Source organism: Lepidochelys kempii, chromosome 11 (assembly GCF_965140265.1).
Source record: "Lepidochelys kempii isolate rLepKem1 chromosome 11, rLepKem1.hap2, whole genome shotgun sequence".
NCBI lineage: Eukaryota > Metazoa > Chordata > Testudines > Cheloniidae > Lepidochelys > Lepidochelys kempii.
The window spans coordinates 77,289,477-77,310,807 of NC_133266.1; the positions used below are offsets into that span (position 1 = coordinate 77,289,477).

A 21,331-nucleotide genomic window follows, 5' to 3' on the forward strand; every position below is an offset into this window, starting at 1 on the left:
ACCCATACCAGAGGAAGAGCTGCATTTCTGCAGCTCTCACGTGATCACCACCATGATAGGCAGATTTCTAAGGTCCTCGATCCCAGACTCCACCGGAACCGCGCCTTTGACACTCTCTTCTCTCCACACGGCTGCAGAGAATCATGCTCATCATGGAGGGCTCTACAATGCAGGAGGGGTGAATGTCCTTTACAGCCCAGAAATAATCTGCCTGACACCAAAAATAAAGTACCACTGAGAAACCCTGGGCTGCTTGAGAGAAACACTAACCACATCTGAACTCCCTGCCTCACAAACAAGCCAGTCATGCTGGATTTGTGTCTGTCATGCCACCACTGCCCATATAATCTCAAAGAGAAATGATCTTTTAACAAACTTAAAATAAGGGTCACCAGAAAAATGGGTCTGTGGATGGTATCTATCAACTTGTTTATTATAAAAGACACAGATAACTGAACTCCCTGGAGCCATGCTACTCCAAGTGGTGGCCCGGGGACCGGTGCCAGTCCGCGAGCCATCGGCTGCCGGTCTGCGCGCACATTGGAAAAAAATATTGCCAGTCCCCCGCATCTGATAGCTTGAGAAGCACTGGACTAGAAAACACCACTTCTACTGGCCGCTGAAGCACGGAACATTTGTTGTAAGCAAGAGAGACAAAGCGCGTTCCAAGTATGTAAATTTAAGCCATCTGATCTCAGCAGCTGTTGTGTGCCGTTCTATACAGTGCCTGCGACCGGACCATGGAGTGGTTCTGGGAGAACAGGTGGAGTGAATCTTTCACGCTATGGTATAAACACACCGCACACAGGGAGGCAGGCAGACCTACAACCGGAGCACTTTGCTTTCCCAAGAAACAGCAAAGGGCCTCTCGTGCCCCTACACTGAACAGATTGCACCTCCTGGTACCTCCCAACAGCGGGCAAAGATGCCCACAGCAATGCAGGCATTCTGGACAGGAAGCATCACATACTTGTGGGGACAGGCAAGGAGGGGGTCACGTTTCAAAAATCTATGGATCTCGCTAATATAGAGCTAGATGCGACTGTGGGCAATGGCCACAGCACCCTGTGAAGGTGTGGGATTGCCTCTCCGAACATCCGTCCACTCCTCCCTGTTTACAACGGGGCTGTAGGGCAGGGTTTGGGGCAGCTTTTTAAGTGCACTTGAGGCAGATTTGACTATTGTACGTACGCCACCCTGCTCTCAAAATAGCTGGTCAGTGAGTCCATTTGGGAGAATTACATGGGTTTGGTTCCAGGACGTACTGGAAGTATTTCAGTGAGCAAGAAACTATTATTTTAAACGGGATCACTCAAGATCGCTTTTTTCCACAACTGGACTCGGTCAAGTCTGACCTCCAACATAACACAGGCCACAGGTCCCTGAATTAACCACTGCTTCAAGTCCAATCGCTGTCCTGGATCGAGAGCATCTCTTTTAGGAAAGCATCCAGTCTTGATTTAAAAATGTCCAGTGATGGAGAACCCACCACCAATCCCATGGTAAGTTGTTCCAAGGGTTAATCACTTTCCCCATTACAAATTTGTGCCTTGTTTCCAGTTTCTCAACATGCTTCTGGCCCACTGAGCACATGCGGCAAAGAGCTGTCAACATAAAAGTTAGACTTTCCTTACCTGAAACAGTCCATCAAGATTCATCTCAAAGAGTTTAGAAGTATTTCAGTAACCAGCATTCTCCTTGTTAACCCTGACATTTGAGTACCACCCAGGGGACCAGTCAAGGTCCTGTGGCGTTGGGTGCTGTACAAAAAGCCAGGGCCTTTCATGCGGCGATTACCATCGGTATTGTTCAAAACCATACAAACTCCTGATCTCCCATCATTTGGTTCCAGCAACTTTCCCTCCCTAGTGTCTGCCCCACACCCCAGGCAAGAAATCCCCGGACTTTCGCAAGAGCACTCAGCACACAGAAGGGTATGTCTGCACTGGGACAGCCAGATTTGGGCTCGCTCTGCTTGAGCTGGTGTGGTAGAAATACCAGTGTGGACGCTGCAGCTCGGGCTCTCAGGACCACGCCCCGGTCCCAAGCGCTAGGAGCTAGTTGGAAGTCTCTGCCTGAGCCGCAACGTCCCCCCCAGCTATTTGTAGCATGCCAGCTCGAGCCCCACTGGCACGTGTCCATCCACCCACGCTGCCAGGCTCACTGCCAGCTGCCGTGCAGGTACATCCTGCCACCACAATGCAACCTGTGGCTGCTCCTCCCTCCCACACATTGGGTTCTGCTCCTGCAGACTTCTGAAGGGCAGCGCGTCGCGCCCCAGAGCCGGATCCCCTGGCCATGAATCCGGGCAGGTATTTCAAAGCAGAGACAGAGCCTACGAATTCCGTCCCACCAAACCAGGGCAGCAGAGCAGAGCTGAAAGTGAATGTGTGTTTAGGGTGGTACCAGTGGGGCTGATAAGAAGGGGGATGCAGACAGGGGTTTTGCCAGCAGGGTGGGTGTCTGAACTCAAAGAGAAAGACTGCAAGGAGAGCTGTGTTCACTTCTAGGGCTGACCAAGAGATTCCCCCGTCCTGCTGACTACAACAGCGTATTGTCCTATAGCCGATTGCAGCTGAGAACATGACGAGAAAGGAATGTCAGAAAATTTGGGATGTGATGCAATTATTTTGCCCCTGAGCTGGTGCCATGAATGGAACAGTGGCTGTTCCAAATCCTCAAGGTGCTGAAACTCCCCGCAATATCATAGGAAGGCTGATAAAACCTATGCCGGAGGCTGTATGGTCTTTGAAACAACTAGAGTCTTATTGAGCCTATGGGATCCACGTCTGTCACATGCAGAGCACTCGGGAAGCCAAAGCATAAATTATCAATCCTTTAAATCCCCTAAAGCAACAGTAGAAAAAACAAAACAACTTTTCACCCAGTAAAAGAGCAACTGAAAGAGTTAAGCACGCGGTTAGAAGCTGCTGAGGGATGCAGCAGTTTCTCCTACACATGTAAGAGCTCAAGGTGAGAGCAGTTCTGCCTTTGGAAAATACTGGTTCTGATACTCCTCTCTTCTGCAACACTTTACACCAGTGTAAACCCTCGGGGGCCGGTTCCCAGTTACTCCATTTTGAGCATGGGGCAGAAACAGAGGACGGGGGGTCTCCGCCATCTTTACACTCCCTATATTCTGAGACCATGCAGGGACGTGCCTGGTGTCCAGTGAAAGTTAAAGCAGTCTCAGAGTTGCTCCGAGTTATGTTCCACTTCCCACAGCCCCTTGTGGCCGCAACTCCCACACTGCCACCGACAGGCTCAGAAACCAGATTGCAAAAAGTTTGTAATTTAAAACTCTCATGAGTTTGGGGGCTCGACTCCGGCTCCCTGAACGCCTCTGGCCGACGGTAGTGAAATGTCCCTGTTGGTTCTGGAACTCGGACCCTGGAGCATCACACTGGCATGTAACAGTAACCAGAGACTGAACCTTACACAAAGCGATGCTGACCTCAACATCGACTCCCTCAGCTCGGTGCACAGCCGCAGGAAACCATGTAAACGGTTCAAAGGAAATGCGCTCCCTGATAGCCGTCTAAGGCCCAGATCCTCAGCAGCCCCTGTGACACACTGATCTCACTGCAGGACTGGGGCAAGCTTCACACGAGCACGGCCAGCTCTTCCTCTCCCTCTTAAAGCACACCTTGATTTAATCAGATCTCTTTAGATGTGCATTATACAGTACACACAAATATCCCTCCTGACCCGCGGAGCATCAGAAACAGGCAGCCTTGAGTTCTTAGGAATATTAAGTAAAGAAGTAATGTAGCAGTCTGAGTGTGAAGAAAAACGTGAAATTCCCATGTACTCGGAGCTAAGACAGATTTGCGTGTGGAGACCACACTTGGCCTTATATGGCACTTTTCATGTCCTAGCAAAGGAACGAATCCGACAGCAGTAGTGGAGTGACTGCCTACCTGAAAGCAGCAGCCTTCCCATGCTCTCACGCAGCCTCGGGTGTTACACCTGTTTTCCAAGCTCTCCATCGAGCATGAACAGGACCCAAAAGGAGGGACTCCACAAGACATAAGAAGGGCCATACTGTGTCAGACCAACAGTCCCTCTAGCCCAGGGACGGGCAAACCTTTTGGCCTGAGGGCCACATCGGATTTCCAAAATTGTACGGAGGGCCGGTTAGGGGAGGCTGTGCCTCCCCAAACAGCCAGGCGTGGCCCAGCCCCCGACCCCTATCCAACCCCCCCTGCTTCTCGCCGCCCTGACATCCCTCCCCGGGACTTCTACCCCATCCAATCCCCCCCATTCCCTGACGGCCCCCCAGGAACTCCTGCCCTATCCACCACCCGCTGCTCCCTGTCCTCTGACTGCCCCTGGACCTTCTGCCCCTGACTGCCCCCCACCACCCCATCCAACCCCTCCTCTCATTTCTGACTGCCCCCCTTGGATCCCTGCCCCATCCGACCACCCCTTCTTCCTGTCCCCTGACCGCCCCCGGAACCCCAGCCCCTGACTGCCCCATCCAACCCCCCTTCTCCTTCCTAACTGCCCCCCCAGGACCCCTGCCCCCATTCAATCCCCCTGTCCCCAGCCCTCTGACCGCCCCAACCCCTATCCACACCCCTGGCTCCTGACCACCCCCTTGAACTCCCCAGCCCTCTCTCCAAACCCCCCTGCTCCCTGCCCGCACTGCCCAGAGACCAGGTCCGGCTGGGCTCTGCAGCCACGCTGCCCCAGGAGCTCGCAGCCCCCCCGCCCAGAGCATTGTGCTGGTGGTGCTGTGAGCTGAGGTGCGGGGGAGAGGGGATAGCGAGGGGAGAGCCTCCCGGGCCAGGAGCTCAGGGGCCAGGCAGGAGGGTCCCACGGGCCGGATGTGGCCCACGGGCTGTAGTTTGCCCACCTCTGCTTTAGCCCTACTGTCTTCCAGTGCCAATGCCAGGTGCCCCAGAGGGAATGAACAGAACAGGTCATCATCCAGTGATCCATCCCGTCACCCAATCCCAGCTTCTGGCAAACAGAGGCAAGGGACACCATCCCTGCCCATCCTGGCTAATAGCCAGTGATGGACCTAACCTCCAGGAACTTATCTAGCTCCTTTTTGAACCCAGTTATACTTCTGACCTTCACAACATCCTCTGGCAAGGAGTTCCACAGGTTGACTGTGCATTGTGTGAAGCAATACTGCCTTTTGTTAGTTTTTCAACTTGCTGCCTATTAATTTCATTGGTGATCCCTGGTTCTTGTGTTATGAGAAGGAGTAAAGAGCATGTCCTTAGTCACTTTCTCCATACACCGGTCGTGAGTTTATAGACCTCCGTCATCTCCTCACCCCCCGAGTCTGTTTTCCACGCCGAACCCCCCCAGTCTTTTTAATCTCTCCTCCTAAGGAAGCAGAGCCGTCCCCCTGCTCATTTTAGTTGCCCTTCTCACGTCGCACAAGGGAAGGGGGAGCTTGAACTGATGTGGGGGGAGGGGGCCTTGTCATTAACACATACCACCTCTCCTGCAACCTCGGCTTCGTGGCTCCGCATCTCCAGCATCAATAATTTACAACAGCAAACAATGACACCAACAGAGGGCTCATAAAATTGGGTCTAAAATAAACGAAGTTCCTCCGTTGAGAAACATGGCAGCTGCTGCTTTATTGAGAGGTGTGAAGCCACAATAAGGAGGTCACTTCCTCACTCTTGGCAAACAACTAGATTTTAAGGGGCCACCCAACCATCCAAAAGAGAGCAGTCCAGAAGACAAGCTGTTATAAGCCACAGGGAACGAGAACTGCTTTCTCTGCTCACTGCAGTTTTCGGCCAAGGCACAAAGTTTCTTTGAACAGAAGCCATCAGCTGGGCTGAAATGCCAGGTTCAGGTGTCAGGATGGGGAGACACCTCTTTCAGAGCTTCACTCAGTTTACAGTAAAACACGTTGACATTTCTTCTCTATTAAAGCACACACACATAAGGGGTTACACTCGCTGTGCGCTCTGCAAGGACTGGAATGACCGTTCGTCAATCCGGTACATTTTGATCCTAACCATCAACCTTTGGAAATTATTGATCATACGATCAAGATAAATATTTGTGCCTACAAAAAGCCCAGGAGAGTTGAGACATGCTACTTTGTGGAGCAATGTTTGAACCCACTTTAAATACACCTAAAACCTTTCCCAAATCTCCATTGAAAAGAACCAAAAATACTCCCAAAGCAGTGACGCCAGGTGGCAGGGCCTGAGCACTCAGCAAATGGAACAGCTTTAAAGAGAAGAAAATGACGAACCATTCCTGACATCAACAGCAACACGGTGACCTGGAGTCACAACCCACTGCATCGAAGATGGCAAAGCAGCTCAGTGCTGCATGAGACAGGTCATCCAACACCGCGGGGCTCTTCATGGACACTAAAGCCCCACAGCAGCAGAGAACCGACATGGGATGGAAGGAAGTGTAAAATACAGCACTACTGGCAACCCCAGTCCTGCAAAAACCATGAGTCAGGCCTCAAAAAACAGGAGGTTGGCTTAAAAATCATGACGTTTTTATAAAAACCACAAACACTCGGTTCTCTGCATTTGTCTCCCAGCTTCTGAGCCCTCAGGGCATGCTCTGGTCACTTTTACAGACCACTCTGCCAGCACAAGGGCTAGAAGCTTATTTTATTTTTTTAAATGAGAGCAGAGATCAGGTCTCACCTAGTCACTTGACTCCCGGAGCTGGGGCTTTAAGGAAGAGATTGAATACCATGAGTTGGCACTGCTCAAGCACGTTCTCTGGACTCTCTCACCCCCAGTTCATTGATTTTCGTAGACAACCAATTCCTAGGACCCTCTGGCAGGTAAGTTACACCCTGTGGGAGTCCCAGTGGGGCGCAAAGGTTCGCCAGGCCACAGGATTCCAAGCCCAGGGCACAGTACCTTTGTAGGTCTAAACTGGAGCGTCACTGAATGCTGGAACATCCTGGGGCTCCAGTCCACAAACCACAACAATTGCCTTGGTATATTCTGCAGCTGTGTGCCAGTGGGGTCTCACGGCAGTCACACTGAACTCCTTGGTTAGTCTCTACGGTGCCACAAGTACTCCTTTTCTTTTTGCGGAAACTGAACTCCTTGACACTCAACTCAATAATGCTGTGAACACAGTGTCAGGGACGCCCAAATCAACTCCAGTCGACTGGCTCCTGGTACTAGTGCACATCCAGCCTCCAGAGATGAGAAGAGTTGCTCAGACATCTCGCTGACTTAACCATGTCAGTGCAAACCCAAGAATCCCGCTGCACTATGACCTGCAGAACCCGCCAAAGACAAGATTAAAATCCCGCAGCCCTCTATGGAACCGCATCAAGACCCTGACACCCAACTTCGATGCTGAGAATTAGTGGAGAGTCACATGGAGCATATCGACCCCTCCGAACAAACAGCTTGTTGTTGACACTGCCAAGGAACCACCAGGTTTTGATTTATGTCAGAAAGACTCATGCAGATTGAATCGCATCGGGACAGCTCATGGGAGGTGTGGACAAACCCTCTTTCAATGGAAAAGGAGGCAAACACCTGCATGTGGACACCAGGCACAAACAAAGGAGCAGAGCATATCGGAGTGTCCCCTTCATTCTTTTGCCAGGGGCCTGAAGGACATTCACCAGCTCACCGCTGCGGCAATGTGCTGGCTCTCAAACTCAGATGTAAATTTGTAGTCATTGCTACTTTCCCAAGCCATAAGAAAGAAGAAAACCGAACGCCCCAGGAGGGCTGCCTCACCAACCACGCCCCTGGCTCTGTGCTATACCAGTGCCAGACACTTCCGTTTCCAGAGCTCAGCACCAGGGGCTGGCGAAAGAAAGGAAGAGGCAATTCCAGGGCAGAGTGCAGCTCCACAGCGCAGCAGGAACCCTGGCAGTGATGAGCTCTCACCCGCTCCTCCGCCGTCAGGCACGCCCTGGCTTAGCCGCACTCGGGAATTAGACCTCTCCAGGCCTCTTGGAGGACATGCCCCTCCCGTGGCACGCAGCACTCCCTGCTTGCGCAGCTATAGGAGCCTTGGGATGAGACTGCATGTGGTGGAGGAAGAAAAGGATTTGTGGCTCCCCGAGCCAGGGCCCACAGGACTGCTCAGGTTCAAGGCAGTGAACTGAGACACCCCTCCCCAGGAGGGCTGTGTCTGGACACGCGAACGGAGCCACTCTGGCACACAGAGGGATGGAAGGATCAAAGCGTGAAAGCTAAATCTTCTGGGCTACCTGGTCAGGCCTTATGGCCAGCACTGGTGTTTCCAGTTTCAAGAACTCCTGCCTTCCACAGATTCAAAGAGCCCCGATCCCCAGCCTGGCAAACTAGAGAAAGAAAACAAACAATGAACCGAATTAAATATCACGCAATTTAGAAATTAACCCATACTAGTGGGTTGGGTCACCGGGTGATGTAAAATACAGCAAAACGGGGCAGACTTTATACAGCCTCCCACATCTGCATGGAACGACCAGAGAAGGGGAGGAATGGGACAAGTTAGGTACCCTGCAGGGAGACAGAAGTCCAAACCCCTCTCTTTCTGCAGTATCCCCTTACACTCCTGGGGAAATTCCCAGGCCATAGCAAATTCTAACTTCAGGTGGGAAACATGGAGCACGAGCAGCTGAACTGTTAACAAAAACCCAAACTACAGAAGTACCCCATTGCCCTTTAAACACCCTAAGAAAAGTGAAAATCCAGAGAATGTTCTTTAAGTAGCTTTTCCCTAAATACGAAAGGGTGAGTCAGCTGCTTGGCTTTGTCCCTGCTCACGGCCCCATTTCCACAAGCTAGCCAACAACAGCTTCCCCAGCTTGCTTTTCTTTTTTTGGACTATTAGCCTGGGAACTTTTAGCTGTGCAGGCCAATACGCCCTTGTATGTAAGAGTTGAATGACCGACAGCATTCCTGAGAACATTGAATGTGCACCCTTGAGGGACAGCCTAAAACAGTAACTCTTCAGTGTCAGGGGCAGTTATTAATGAAAGGTCAAATCCAGTAGGGAGCCATCCTTCCATCCATAAGAGTATCCAATTGTCGCTGCACGCTCCTCCTTCCCTCTGGTCAAACAGACCGTTTGCGTCAAGGCATTCTGGGCACACTTTATACTTGCTGATTGGAGTCCCCAACATAAAGAATTACATTGTTTAAAATGGGCCTTCAAAGTCATTGCAATTGAGCTATATTGAACTTAACTAACTCCACAGACATGACAAAAATAAGGGGACCAAGGAACCTACACACACTTGCAACTCCAAGAGAGCTGGCCAGGCCTGTCTGGGATAGTCAGATGCTCTGTTCAGATTAACTGGTGTTGTGGTGAAAACACCCAACTGGACACATCAGCAGTTCCAAGCACAGTGAAAAGATGATCCACGTCTCCTAAAAATATCCACATCACAGTCATGCTCACACATTGATGAAAGCGCCCTGGTGTACTTTATTTCTAGCTAGGCTAGACCGTACACGTACACTTGGGAAAGCACGATGCAGTTCTTGTACTCCCGGGCAGGCACGCAGAGAGTGTAAGTGTGTTCACAATCAGTGACACAGCTCTGATTGGTGGTTCCAGCCCTTTAGAGACCAGCCCCTGTACATTCTGTGTGCGCACAGAGACACGCTTTTTTGGGTTGACTTACACTCAACAAAACGCTGTCCCTATTTCCCCAATAATGGGAACCAAATATTTGCTGATGTGTAAATAATTAACCACAACAAAAGGAGCTCACTCAGCTGTCCTGAGAAACACCTAGGGTCTCCAAAAAGAAAGGTAAGCAAAGCTTAGTGCAGATGAGGTCATGGCCCCTGCACTACAGCGTACAACGTCTACAGGGGAAGGAGAAACACAGCAGAGTTTGGTCTATAGCTTCCAGGAACTTAGCACCCTGCTCTGGAAAGTAGAGCTACACAGCTCAGTACTCTCTGCCCCGGCTCGGTCGAGCCACCCAATGACGCGGGCCAGCGTCCTGCACTCCCTCCACAGAGCCCTGGGTTCTTCATCACCTGGAGTCTCTGTGATGTTCTCTGGTCTGTGCGAACCAGGAGGTCAGACTAGACGATCACGATGGCTCCTTCTGAACCTAGAGTCTGTGAACTCATGACAAGCTAAGTGCCCTCTAAGCAGCATGGCCACGTGGCAGCCTATTAAGCACCGCGCAGGCGGGGCAGGGAGAGATGCCTCTCCCCCAGCCCCGGACCTGCTGCGGCCAGGGGAGAGGCATTGATCCCGCAGCCCCAGCCCCGGAGCTGCCGCGAGGAAAGGGAGCTGGGGAGAATCCTCTCTCCCTGCCGTGGCCCTGGGGCAGCCTGCACCCCAAACCCCTCATCCCCGGCCCCACCCCCGAGACTGCACCCCCAGCCAGAGCCCTCACCTCCCTGCACCCCAACCCCCTGCCCCAGCCCTGAGCCACCTCCCACACTCCGAACCCCTCGGTCCCACCCCCATCACCTGGATTTTGTTACGTGCACCAATATGGAGGTGATGGGTCACACCTCACCTCCATATTGGTGCACATAAAATTCATTCCACACATGGATGGGAAAAATTGGAGGAACACTGACGACGAGAGGTCCCTTCTTCTGCAAGGGACCACTGGGAAGGAAGGCATCACGGGGGGAGAGGAGGGTGGAAGAATCTGCTCCTTACTAATGTAAGAACATTAGAAAAAAATCCGACACAGTCTCTGAGTGACTGCTGAACAGAACGTCTATCCGTGCCCCCCAGGAGCTGCTCCAGCATGGGAGAGCTGCCCAGGCTATGGCCGTCCAGCAGAATGCAAAAGTCCTGCCACACACCCCGTGCCAGGCACAGCTCTGCTCAGCAGAAGCAGGACATGTCACGAGGATGCAGCACCACCTAGAGCAGCGTGGGAAGCCATCAGCCAAGGACTTATCTGCATAGCCCAAGGAATTGTTAACTAAATGCGCAGAACACTGGCAAGCCCAGGGAGAGCTCAACAAATACCACAGGTTGTGGGGAAGGAAGAGCTGAAAGAAGGGACATGGCATCCCTATTAAAACCTCTGCCTCCTGGCTTCTCTCTGGCCTCAGGGATGTCAACGCACAGAAAAGATGGCCCAAGCAATTCCAGAGCGAGTGAAAAGCCCGTGCTCTTGGGCTGTGGGAACAGTACCTTGGTGCAGCGTCTGAAGTAGGTGCAAGCCAGATACCGGAACAACAGGGTCTGAACCTGGTTAGCGATGCGAGACATTCATTTTTAATCTCCTGAAACAAAAATCCCTGTATTTCTAAAACCTCTTGCAATAGGAATGGGCCCTGGATTGCTCAGAAAGCAATGATGAATTGATGGCAATATTTATTTGAAAGAGCTGAACCCAGACAGAATTAGATTAAGAAATCTGCCCAAAGCCTTAGATGGAGCGAGTGGGACAGGACTCATTTGTTTTAAGTTTCACCCAGTGCCAGCTCCCAGGCTGTGCTCCCCCTGCCCCCAGTGCCGCTCCTGCAAGGTCTGAATTCTAGATGTGGCCCATGTTGCCCCCCCACCCTCCCCCGCACTGCATACACACAAGGGGGAAGGGCCAGTAGATCTGTGGGCAAATGCAACATTCTCGACTTTATACACTTTAGAAGTGTCCACTTTACACAGTGGATTGATGAAAGGACTCTCCATCGCCCCCAGAACACCTGCTATCAGACAAGTTCTAACCACCTGCAAATCCCACAGCCAGAGAACGTGGCGGGAGGGAGCCCAGCTCCAGAGTTGGGGCATTTTAATACGGTATTTTGAAGAGCTAGCAGGATTAGTATTGATTTCAGACCTTTTTAGGGCTGGGAACCTGACACAGAACTCTCCTCTTTCGCTAGTGCACTGCGAGAGATAGACAGAGAGAGCAACCTTTGGAAGGAACTTCATTCAGACCAGGTGGTGCAGTGCGCAGGGGACCCGCAGAGACAGGGAAGGTGGGAATGCCCCCAGCTCAGAGGTAGGGCATCGATACTGTGCATCGATCCTCAGGACCCAGTGACAAGCCTGCGCTAGTGAGGATAACAGCCCCAGAATGACAGAGGGATGGGTCCGTGCTCCTGGCTGAGCAAATCAGTAGAAGGCTTGGTGCACGTGCAATTCCTTGAAGGAAGCAGGGACCAGGGAGGGAAGGAAATTGGAAGACAATGTTCACGGCTTTGCCCACAGCCCGTGAAGAGACCCTGAGCAGCAGGGATGTACGGTGCCCCATCCCAGCATTGCACCATCTTCCCGAAGCCATGATAGGCAAGCTGGAATCACCAGAGAGAAAGCTGCCTCCAGCAGCAGATAGTTGATTTGAAACAGACTGACCCCCCAGCTCTTTGAGTCCCCCACCAAATGTGCAAGGACACTATGAAAACTGCCCCATCGCCCTGCTAGAATGCATGAGCCACAGGTAAGGCTCCAAGTAAGTCATCAGCAGCAGTCGTTCAGTGATTTCAGACCCTTCGCTGGCGGCAGAGGAGAGAATAAGAAGGTAAGAGCAGCCACACTGGGTCAGACCAATGGTCCATCTAACCCAGTATCCTGCCTTCTGACAGTGGCCAATGCCAGGTACTGGATAGATTCCACTCATCCCCAGCCCTCTGACCCAAAACTAGAGGGGTTGTGGGGCTGGGCAGAGGGAGGGGGGAGGAGTCACTAGCCCCCTATCCCAACTGCCATTCACCTCCTTCAGCATCTGGCTCGGAGGACAGGCCTCGCCAGCAGTGCGGTCTGGGCACCTGGGCTAGCGGGACTGGCCACAAGCCAGACCCAAGCTGGCAGAACTCTAAAGAGAGCAGCCCCAGACTGTCCCATTCCTCCCGCGGCACAGACACACCAATGGAAGGAGAGGGCAGGGGACAGCTTGATGGAAGTCAGTGCTTTACCCCCGCACAACCGCAAAGTTGGCAAAGCAAGTACAGATTTAGCTTACCTGGGGGAAGAAACAGAAAAATTGGTAAGAAACATTATCCCTGTGATATTACCTGCAGACACATTTACAAACACACAAGAATACCCAGCATCCTCTGCAGGGAGAGAGTCACATGATATTGGGAGGCGCCCCTCTTTCAAATGAATCCAGCACAGATCTCTCACGGCCTCACAGAACCCCCAGCACGGTGGGGGTGTTATCGGAATAGAAGCATTGCACCCAGGGACCAGCAGCAAGCAGAAAAACCATTCCAGGTAGCGGTGGCACCGAGATGCAAGAAGCCCCTCCCACTCATGCAAAGCAGCCCGAATTTCCACGTCACTGCCATGATGGAAATAATTCGGTAATCTGAAATGCTTTATGCCCAGGTTGTTGCAATACGGCAGATCGGCTGGGAAGGGCAAGCAGCGACCCGCTGTAAGAGTCAATCCAGGAAAGAAGGAAGCAAGCCCTGCGCTACCATTGTTATAAAGTTGCATAGTGTAGGTTAGTAAATCAAACTCAAGAAATTCAGAATTATTGGCAGAAAAAAAATCCACAGAATTAGTTGCATTTGTATTAGAAACAGCATCATTATGGTTCCTATTTAAATCAGCCACTACTATCCCAAAATGCATTGTGGAAGGGTCAGTGCTTTGCACTGATTGGCTGCTGTTATTTTTAAGGCTGCGACGGGTACTATTCCCGTAAGAGAGCGATTGGTTTGAATGTGCAACATAATGGGATAGCCAGTTGTCTAAAGAACCTGCCAGCTGGGCTGGAATCCCAGCATGCACGCTGATATCGGTCTGCGGCTCCCGCCAGTCCAGAACGCTTGCTGTCGGTGAAACTCCTCCTCTCTTTTCTGAGGCCACTCCCCCGCCAGCCCTTGCTTGAGGGAGGGTAGCACTTTCCTGACCCTCTGCAGAGAGGTATTCCTGGGAAGCCCCCATCTCGCCACGGGTGCCTCTACCTGATGAAAACGGGAAAGAAGCACTACCTGGAGGAGCTGCCGCAGGCTTCTGTAAGAGCGCCCGTGTCCTGTTCCAGGCAGGCGGAGGGCCTGTTGGCATGGGAAGCGAAGCCTCCGGCTGCCCGGTCCCCAGCAGGCCGTGGCCATCCCCTGTCGAGTTGGCAGTCATGTTCCCATGGCCAGCCAGCCCCGTTGCAGAGCTGGGAGCAGCCAGGCTGGTGCGAGTGGTTGTCCGAGGCGCAGCGGCTGTGGGCTCCCCTGCGTTTCCAGTCCTCCAGGTGGTCCCCTCATCCCATAGCTGGACCAGGCTCCTGATGCCCTCTGCTACGTCCAGGATCTCAGCCCCCACCCCCGCAATGTTCTCCCCCTGGTCCTGGGGCAGGGAAGGTGATGCCGGAGCGGGGACAGCGGTGTCCGCGGCTGGTGCCGGCCGCGTGACTGCGAGCTTGCTCCATACCTGGTCCCCTGGCTGCGCGGTCGTCGGCACAGCCGCCCGTGTCGTGGTGGCCACAGGAGAGGTAAGTGGTTCCGCCGTCTGTCCCTCCGAAGCAGGGCTCTCTGTGGGGGGCAGGGTCGTTACCTTGGGGGCTTTTCGGCTCCCCCAGAACCAGTCAAAAAATTGTGTCTCCACCAAGGAGCAGCAGCAGGTTAGCAAGAGCAGGAGACACAGACGCTGCTCAGCTGGAGCCATGAAAAATACAGCTCCGGGAAAAGCGTCCTGCAGCAGACCAGCGTCCAGGGGAGCTCACATTGGTCTGTCCTCTGCAGCTCTGGGAAGCATGCACAAAAATGAAGGGAGGCGTGGCTAGCCAGAGCTCCTGCCAAGCCCTGCTCCCAACCAGCCAGCCAGCCTCTCCTGCTCCACGCCCTCCTTCCCCGACAGGGCAATGCTCCCGCTGGGACTTTCCTTCTGCGCACACCTGGAGTTTTATCCTTTGCCCAAACCCTCCTGAGGCTCCTCCCTGGGAGCCAGCAGCCCTGCACCCTTGGTCCACGCTGGAGAAGCATTCTGCCATTTATTTCTCAGCCACACCCACTCACTAGCCAGGGATCTTTAACTCCTCCTTGCCCACAGCTCAGCACATCCAGAGACCTCTGCCCCTTCCCTGCCACATGCTTGTATTTTAGTAGCTGTTCTCCTGTAATTAGACGTGAGCAGAACTCCAGAGTGTGCAGGCTGCTTGTCAGACACGCAGGGGGAGGAGGCGGTGAGAACAGTGCTGCCGCCAGAGAAAGCACAGCGATGATTTGCAGTCAGTCACTTCACCCCCGGGCTCCATCTCTCCTCACGCAGCCCAGCTGGCAGCCTCCCCACTCCTTACTCCCACTCCTCACAGGTATTTGCTCTTGCAACTGTGGGGATGAGGCATTTCCTGGGCTTCCTTCTCCCCTCAGCTCGGCGGGGCAGCTGCACCCGACGGGGCGGCCCAGTCTCACCACGGGTGGTGGATGAGCTGCTCAGCATCTCTGTGGTCCCTGCGGACACAGGCTGCCCAGGGAACAAGGTAAATGAACATATCCCAGGTGTCCTGGCCAGCCCCACTCTCTTTGGGGCTGTACTCGAGAAATGGGGTTCATGGGCAGTTTGTGCTGCTGTGACCCCCACCCGCCATCTGTATGCGGACGTTCTGCTGTCCAGGCCTCGTGGCTGCAGCCAGGATTCCCAACAGTTATTCATCCTTGTTTAATGTCAGTGAGTTGAGATGTTCCCCAAAGACAGAACAGGAGGGATTCGGGATCCAGAGCCACAGAACCACCCTGGCATCGATGTTTAAGCATCAGATCACAAGCCTTTCACCGTGGAACGTTCTCAAAGGAGCTGCTGATAGCTCCCCATGCCACGGCATCCCTCCAGGCCTGCAAGGTGATGTGTGCATGAGTAGTGTGCCAGAGTAGTGTGTGAAAATATGTCACCATTTTCCACTGGAATGCCAAGCGCTTACTGTGGCTAGCATCATTCCCCGCTAATTTGTTATTCCATTTACTTTTCCCTTTCCAGCCTCACAGGGCTAATCTTGCCAGGTAATTCTGTATAAAAAAAAATACATTTTACTTTTAAAACCAGCAATCCAACTATCCCCGCATTTCCACGCACATTTAAAAAACCCCAGAAAATAATCCCGCAATTTCTACTGTGTTGCAGATACGGGAAGTTAGGAGAAAAGGACTATTATTGTCAAGACATATTTCCAAACCGAACACCATTTACAGTATGCCAGATATACGAAATTAGACAGAGGAAAAGCAGGCACTTAAAGAACAGACCAGATCTAGTTGTTAATATTGAGCTTTGAATCCATCGTACCATTGCACAAAAGACCTAGAGGACTTCTGACTCTGACACACTAAAAAATGTGGAAACATTGAAGACAGTTTGAAAAACAAACCACTTGCACACCCGACGGTCTCCCACTGACAGGAAAGGCACCAACTCTGAGACTCGGGCCTGGTCTACACGAGGAAATTAGGTCGGTACAATGATGTGGCTCCAGGGTGTGAAAAATCCACACCCAAGCGATGCAGTTAAACCGACCGAACCTTTGGTGTAAACAGCTTTGAGTGACAGGAGAATTCTCCCAACCACCTAGCTACCGCCTCTCGCACAGGGGGGTAGGGGGGTGTCGTCTTCACTGACAGGAGAACCCCTCCCATTGCCGTAGGTAGCGTCTTCACTGAAGCCCGACAGCAGCTCACCGCTGCAGCGTTTTACGTGTCGCCCTGGCCTGATACTCGCCTGCTCACGGCGCATCCCAGACCTTTGGGCACCCATTCGGAGCTCAGCCTCTCGGGTGGTGCCGCCAGCCACGGGCAGAGATGGCTCTGCTAACAGCTTCCCCCATCAGCCCCCCTCCCGCCCGCCCGCCCCCCACTTGGCCGGCCCCAGGAGCTGCGAGGGGAGCCAATCAGGCCAACCTTACACCACACAGGGGATTCCCCAACCCCAGGCCACAAGATTTCCCAGCGCGGGGGCGTTGACTGCTTTCTGGCCCCTTTATGCCACAACAGTGGCGTATAGGGAACACTGCCCGGCACTGCTCAGAGCGCGGGCCACAAGCTGGTGATGTAATTCAGGCTTGTGCTTGTGCAAAATGAAAAGTGGCATAAAACACCTTGGGCTGTGGCCATGCAAACGGTTCCAGTTACACTGAAAGTCAAATAACTTAATTGGTTAGTCTGTTCTTCAGCTCACACCAGGCAAAAAAAGAATTTGAACTTTTCTGACCTCAGACTTGTTCCTATAATTAGCCAGCCAATGGGACCTGGGCCAAGAACTAACCGGGGGCCAGACCATTTGCTAGTCACATCTGCAATACGCTTTCCCCTCCTGAAACCCTGGCGTTCTGCTTGTTCCACACCCCGTGCAGCCATGATTTAAAGTGAGGAGCGTCTACAACTACGTGCCCCTTTGTTCCTAGTTTCTTAATGCACGTCATGAACCACAACAAGACTGAAGAGGTGGCTCTGACTGCTTGTGTACAGCGATGTATGTGGAGAGATCTTTGGGAACGTCCCCATATTCATTTGTCGAGAGCCACAATGAAGTCAGTGGAAAGACTCCCATTGAGCTGCGCTGCACCCACACACTGGGTGAACCGGGCTGGACACAAGTGCCTTCACGCTGAGGAACGTCACGCTAAGGACACCACATTGGTGAGAAAGGGTAACAAACCATGCAGAGCAAGGCATGCATGAAACGGTCATTCCACATTTCCTCTGCGAGTTCTTCTATATCCTTGCAGCAGGCTAAGCAATCCCCCTTGCCCACGCAATTCCCTGGCTAAGCAACAGCCAAAGCCTTGCTGTGTAGGACTGACAGCCTAGGGCTGACAGTGCTTGCCCCGAAGGACCCTCCCACTCCGTGTAGCCTGAGGAACAAGAAGCCCAGAAGCAAGACGAGAGGCATTCTAATCCCCATGTCCGTTCTGCAGGACAGTGCGAAGGGCTCTGATGCAAAGCGCGTGGGAGTCAATGAGAGCCCTTCCAGGGACTGTGATGGGCTTTGCATCACTTCGCGAATGGATAGTCCTCAATACTTCACAGATGACTAAAGTACAGGGCCCAGACAAACCAGTACACCCCTCACATATGGCACAGCAGCCACGGGCTTTCATCCCGTAATTCCTGCATTTTGTGAGGATCCCCTACATATCTGGGAGGGTGATGTTCCCTCCCATCCTCCAGCCTGCCATGCTCAAGGGACTCTTCTCCCTAGGTTAACCAGACCCCCCTGGATCTCGAGCCGATTTGCTCTTGGGACTTCCCAGAGATTAACTTCTTAGACAGGACTCTGCAACAGAGGGGAAACCCTTCATTCCAGCCATGCTTTGCGTAATCTGTCAGATCAGAATCAGCATCCTCAGAAATAGTAAAGCAATTACTTGGAAATTGCATTTCTGAATAGCTCAATATGCCTAATGCCATATAATCAACCTTGTGGAGGAGATTCCTCCACAGAGCACATTATGAGCCTGAGTGCACAATACAGTCTAGTAATCACACCATTTCCTGAGCTCCCTTCACTCCCCTCTTGGCTCACATCTCGCCAAACACCGGCAGGGCTTTGCAGTGCAGACTCGCATAGCAGTTACCAACTCTCAGACACAGCAAGGGTTTTCACACCCAAAAGAAGGAATGTAGGAGATGGTCTGGTTCACCATCTCTCCCCACCCAGCACTGCAGAGACCCTCCAAAACATAGACACAACAACAACAGTGGGGAGGGCTAGTAATCGCCAGCATCGAGTTCCCTGTCAAACCAGTAACCATGTAAACACAGGTCTTCATCTGCCTTAGAAAGGCAAAGACTTCACAACCTTCATTTTGTCAGGTCATGTGGTTTATGTCAAGGAATGGGCCGTGGGCTACTGTACACAAAGGAAGACCAAGCGAGCACCTACCCAGACCAAGCACAAGCAGCCACAAGGGCAACGAACAGGACACACGTATCTTGGACTTTGCTGGTGCCTGCGGGCGAGGACCATACGCAGTTGGGAGTGGGGCAATGCAGAGGCAGGTCCCCCCCAACGTGAAGAGACGCTCGACAACCCTTTACACAATGAAGCCTGGCAGCCACCTCCCCCCCACGCTCATGGCCCCAGCTTCATCACTAACCCAGCGAGAGACTCGCTTCCTAACCGGAGCCCATCTGAGCTGCAGTGGATCACGCAGCTTCTCCTTCCCATTGCTCTCTTCTTCAAATATCAAACTCCAGACACACGGCAGCCTCCATTTTAAACTGCACCGCACACCTCCTTTGCAGCGGCCAGTTCTTCCCAATGTGGAATGGCTGTGCACGGGGCAAGGGCTCCTTTTCTCTGTTGTGTATCCCATTCTCCCAGGTCTTGAGATCCACGTACTCATTTAGATCCATACTGGGTCAGCCCAGGGTACAACACTGCCCGTTCCCAGGCACTCCTGAGGACATCCCCAAATTGTCCGCCATGTTCCAGAACTGTATTTGTACGGGACAGGATCTGGATTCTCACGCAGCTCTGCCCCCGATTTCCCTTTTCCAGGCCCTCCACGTACCAGTGCTTCAGTGCACGCAGTCCCCTCCTCCGCTGCTCTGGATACAGTCCCGCTCCCCCACGCCACTGCATTAGAAATTAACCAGGTTACAAGGGAACAGCCCCCATTATTAATAATAAACAGCTCTCTGTGAAGGACATACAGAGCAGATAACTACCCCGCTTAAGAAATTAAGGGGACTTCCTACCCAAATGGCAGTTTCCTTGTAAGCAGTGTAGCCACGCTCCACGGTGGGTCATGACAGTCTAGCAGGGTGCGGGAGGAAAGGTGGGGGAGTTGCACTGTATGTAAGAGAGTGGTATGATTGCTCAGAGCTCCAGTTTGAAACTGGACAAAAGCCTGTTGAGAGTCTTTGGGTTAAGTTTAGAGGCGAGAGCAACAAGGATGATGTCGTGGTGGGCGTGTGCTATAGACCACCAGACCAGGAGGAGGAGGTAGACGAGGCTTTCTTTGGACAACTAACTGAAGACCACAGATCACAGGCCCTGGTTCTCATAGGGGACTTCAATCACCCTGACATCTGCTGGGAGAGCAATAGAGCAGTGCAGAGACAATCCAGGAAGTTTTTGGAAAGTGCTGGAGGAACTAACTAGGGGCTGTGCTCCTCTTGACCTGCTGCTTACAAACATGGAAGAATTGGTAGGGGAAGTAGAAGTGGGTGGCTACCTAGGCAGCAGTGACCATGAGATGATTGAGTTCAGGATCCTGACAAAAGAAAGAAAGGAGAGTAGCAAAATACGGACCCTGGGCTTCAGAAAAGAAGACTTTGACTCACTCAGGGAACTGATGGGCAGGATCCCCTGGGAGAATAATATGAGGGGGAAAGGAGTCCAGGAGAGCTGGCTGTATTTTAAATAAGCCTTATTGAGGGTGCAGGAACAAACCATCCCGAAGTACAGAAAGAATAGCAATATGGCAGGCGACCAGCTTGACTTAACAGTGAAATCTTCAGTGAGCTTAAACTCAAGAAGGAAGCTTACCAGAAGTGGAAATTTGGACAGATGACTAGGGAGGAGTATAAAAATATTGCTAGAGCATGCAGGGGTGTAATCAGGAAGGCCAAATCACACCTGGAGTTGCAGCTAGCAAGGGCTGTGAAGGGTAACAAGAAGGGTTTCTACAGGTATGTTAGCAACAAGAAGGCGGTCAGGGAAAGTGTGGGCCCCTTACTGAATGGGAGAGGCAACCTAGTGACAGATGATGGGGAAAAAGTTGAAGTACTCAATGCTTTTTTTTGCCTCGGTCTTCACAGACAAGGTCAGCTCCCAGACTGCTGCACAGGGCAGCACAGCATGGGGAGGACGTGAGCGGCCCCCAGTGGTGAATGAACAGGTTAAGGACTATTTAGAAAAGCTGGATGGGCACAAGTCCATAGGTCCGGATCTAATGCTTCTGAGGGTGCTGAGGGAGTTGGCTGACGTGATGGCACAGCAATTGGCCAGTGCGAGGGGGGATCTGACAGCAGCCTTCAGCTACCTGAAGGGGGGTTCCAAAGAGGATGGAGCTCAGCTGTTCTCAGTGGTGGCAGATGACAGAACAAGGAGCAATGGTCTCAAATTGCAGTGGGGGATGTCTAGGTTGGATATAAGGAAACACAATGCAAACAAAGCTACCTCAGGCACGCCTGCACCTGCCAAGATCACACCTCCCAACTGCAGTGGAGACGTACCCTAAGTCGTGTGGTTACAGCAGCTATGTACTATTCCGGGGTGGCTGACAGTATATGAGATTGCCCAAGGATTCTGTGTTTCCTTTAGCTGGCAAAGGAATCGATTTTCTTTCCTTCAAGATTCAATTATTTTCACTATGTTTAAATTTATATATTTTATTTTTATACTGGTAAAAAATAAACAAACAATCCGAAGAAAGATACGAACCACTGCAGCGGCAGCGCTGTCCTCTATGGCTGTCCCCACCTAATCCCTCGTTCATGCCATAGCTACACCTGCAAAGACTTACTTATGTGCTTTTCTTTATACACTCCGAGGA

At 52.3% G+C, this 21,331-nt stretch overlaps 1 protein-coding gene across 10 annotated transcripts in view; it reads right to left on the bottom strand.

The window, feature by feature from the left end:
- COL18A1 (collagen type XVIII alpha 1 chain) overlaps positions 1–21,331 on the bottom strand; it is a 242,449-nt gene that overhangs the window by 85,315 nt on the left and 135,803 nt on the right. For 7 of the 10 annotated variants that reach the window (XM_073306916.1, XM_073306914.1, XM_073306913.1 and 4 more), the window contains exon 1: positions 12,915–13,356. The exons of 1 other annotated variant lie outside the window; for it this stretch is intronic. In XM_073306916.1, the coding sequence (XP_073163017.1) occupies positions 12,915–13,341 (427 nt within the window). In that variant the 5' untranslated portion in view covers positions 13,342–13,356. 2 more of the 10 variants (XM_073306918.1, XM_073306917.1) reach the window with 2 other exon arrangements.